The 831-nt window shown below is 42.5% G+C and overlaps 1 protein-coding gene across 1 annotated transcript in view; it reads left to right on the top strand.

The window, feature by feature from the left end:
- The window catches only part of LOC101856052, a gene marked incomplete in the record, with an annotated part of 27,678 nt that overhangs the window by 17,996 nt on the left and 8,851 nt on the right, over positions 1-831 (top strand). Inside the window, 1 exon segment of the mRNA XM_005108602.3 lies at positions 641-790. Within this exon segment, the coding sequence (XP_005108659.2) occupies positions 641-790 (150 nt within the window).

The following is an 831-nucleotide window of genomic DNA, read 5'->3' as shown; positions in this document are numbered from 1 at the left end:
ACACACACACACAGGTCACACCTGTGCTGGCCGCCCTTCTAAGACCCGAACACACGCTAAGACATGGGTGCGTGCTAACAATGCATGTGTTGGTAGGATAGGAGGCCGCTGATTGGTCCCAAAGAGCAGTTTGCCCTGCAAGCAACTTCGTTGAATCCGAGCCAGCTCATTTATGTGTTCGTTGAATCTGAGAGATATTCATTGAATTTTATCAATTTACAAAAAAACATGCAGCGAATACCAACTACTTTCGTTGAATCCGATTTTGTTGATACCGAGTTCTACTGTAATTGAAGAGATATCAGTCGAGAGATGCTCTACTAGCCTTTTTCATTACTTATACTCTCAGCAGGCCTCCTCTGCCTTGATACAACTCTCTCCTCTAAAAGTCCCCCCAGTAGTAACTCAGACTGCTTTTATAAACTTGCAAACAATACAACTGAACAGAGACTCACACTTTACTCACTCTCACACTTTCAGCCAAACAATACAATAGGCTAGGCCTAACCCCCTGCCACAACCAAAAAACAACCAAATAGACCACAATGGATATGCGCTATATAAATGCAATTTTTATTATTATTATTATTATTATTGATCATCAATAATATTGTTGTTGTTTTAATGGAATTATCTTCAGGAGAAGAACTGGGACTCTTTGGCCTGGCTATCGCTCAAATGGTGTTCTCAATCGTGTCTGTCCTGGTTGCTTTTTGCTGCGTTAAGTGCTGCAAAGGTAAAGATGGCGGTGGCTGCTACTGTTGCTTCGGACTCCTTTGTTTCCTGGCTGGTAAGTCTCTCTCTCTCTCTCTCTCTCTCTCTCTCTCTCTC

Source organism: Aplysia californica, unplaced genomic scaffold, assembly GCF_000002075.1.
Source record: "Aplysia californica isolate F4 #8 unplaced genomic scaffold, AplCal3.0 scaffold00703, whole genome shotgun sequence".
Lineage (NCBI taxonomy): Eukaryota > Metazoa > Mollusca > Gastropoda > Aplysiida > Aplysiidae > Aplysia > Aplysia californica.
The sequence above is the reverse complement of the archived record's forward strand: the minus strand, read 5'-3'. Positions and strand labels throughout refer to the sequence as shown.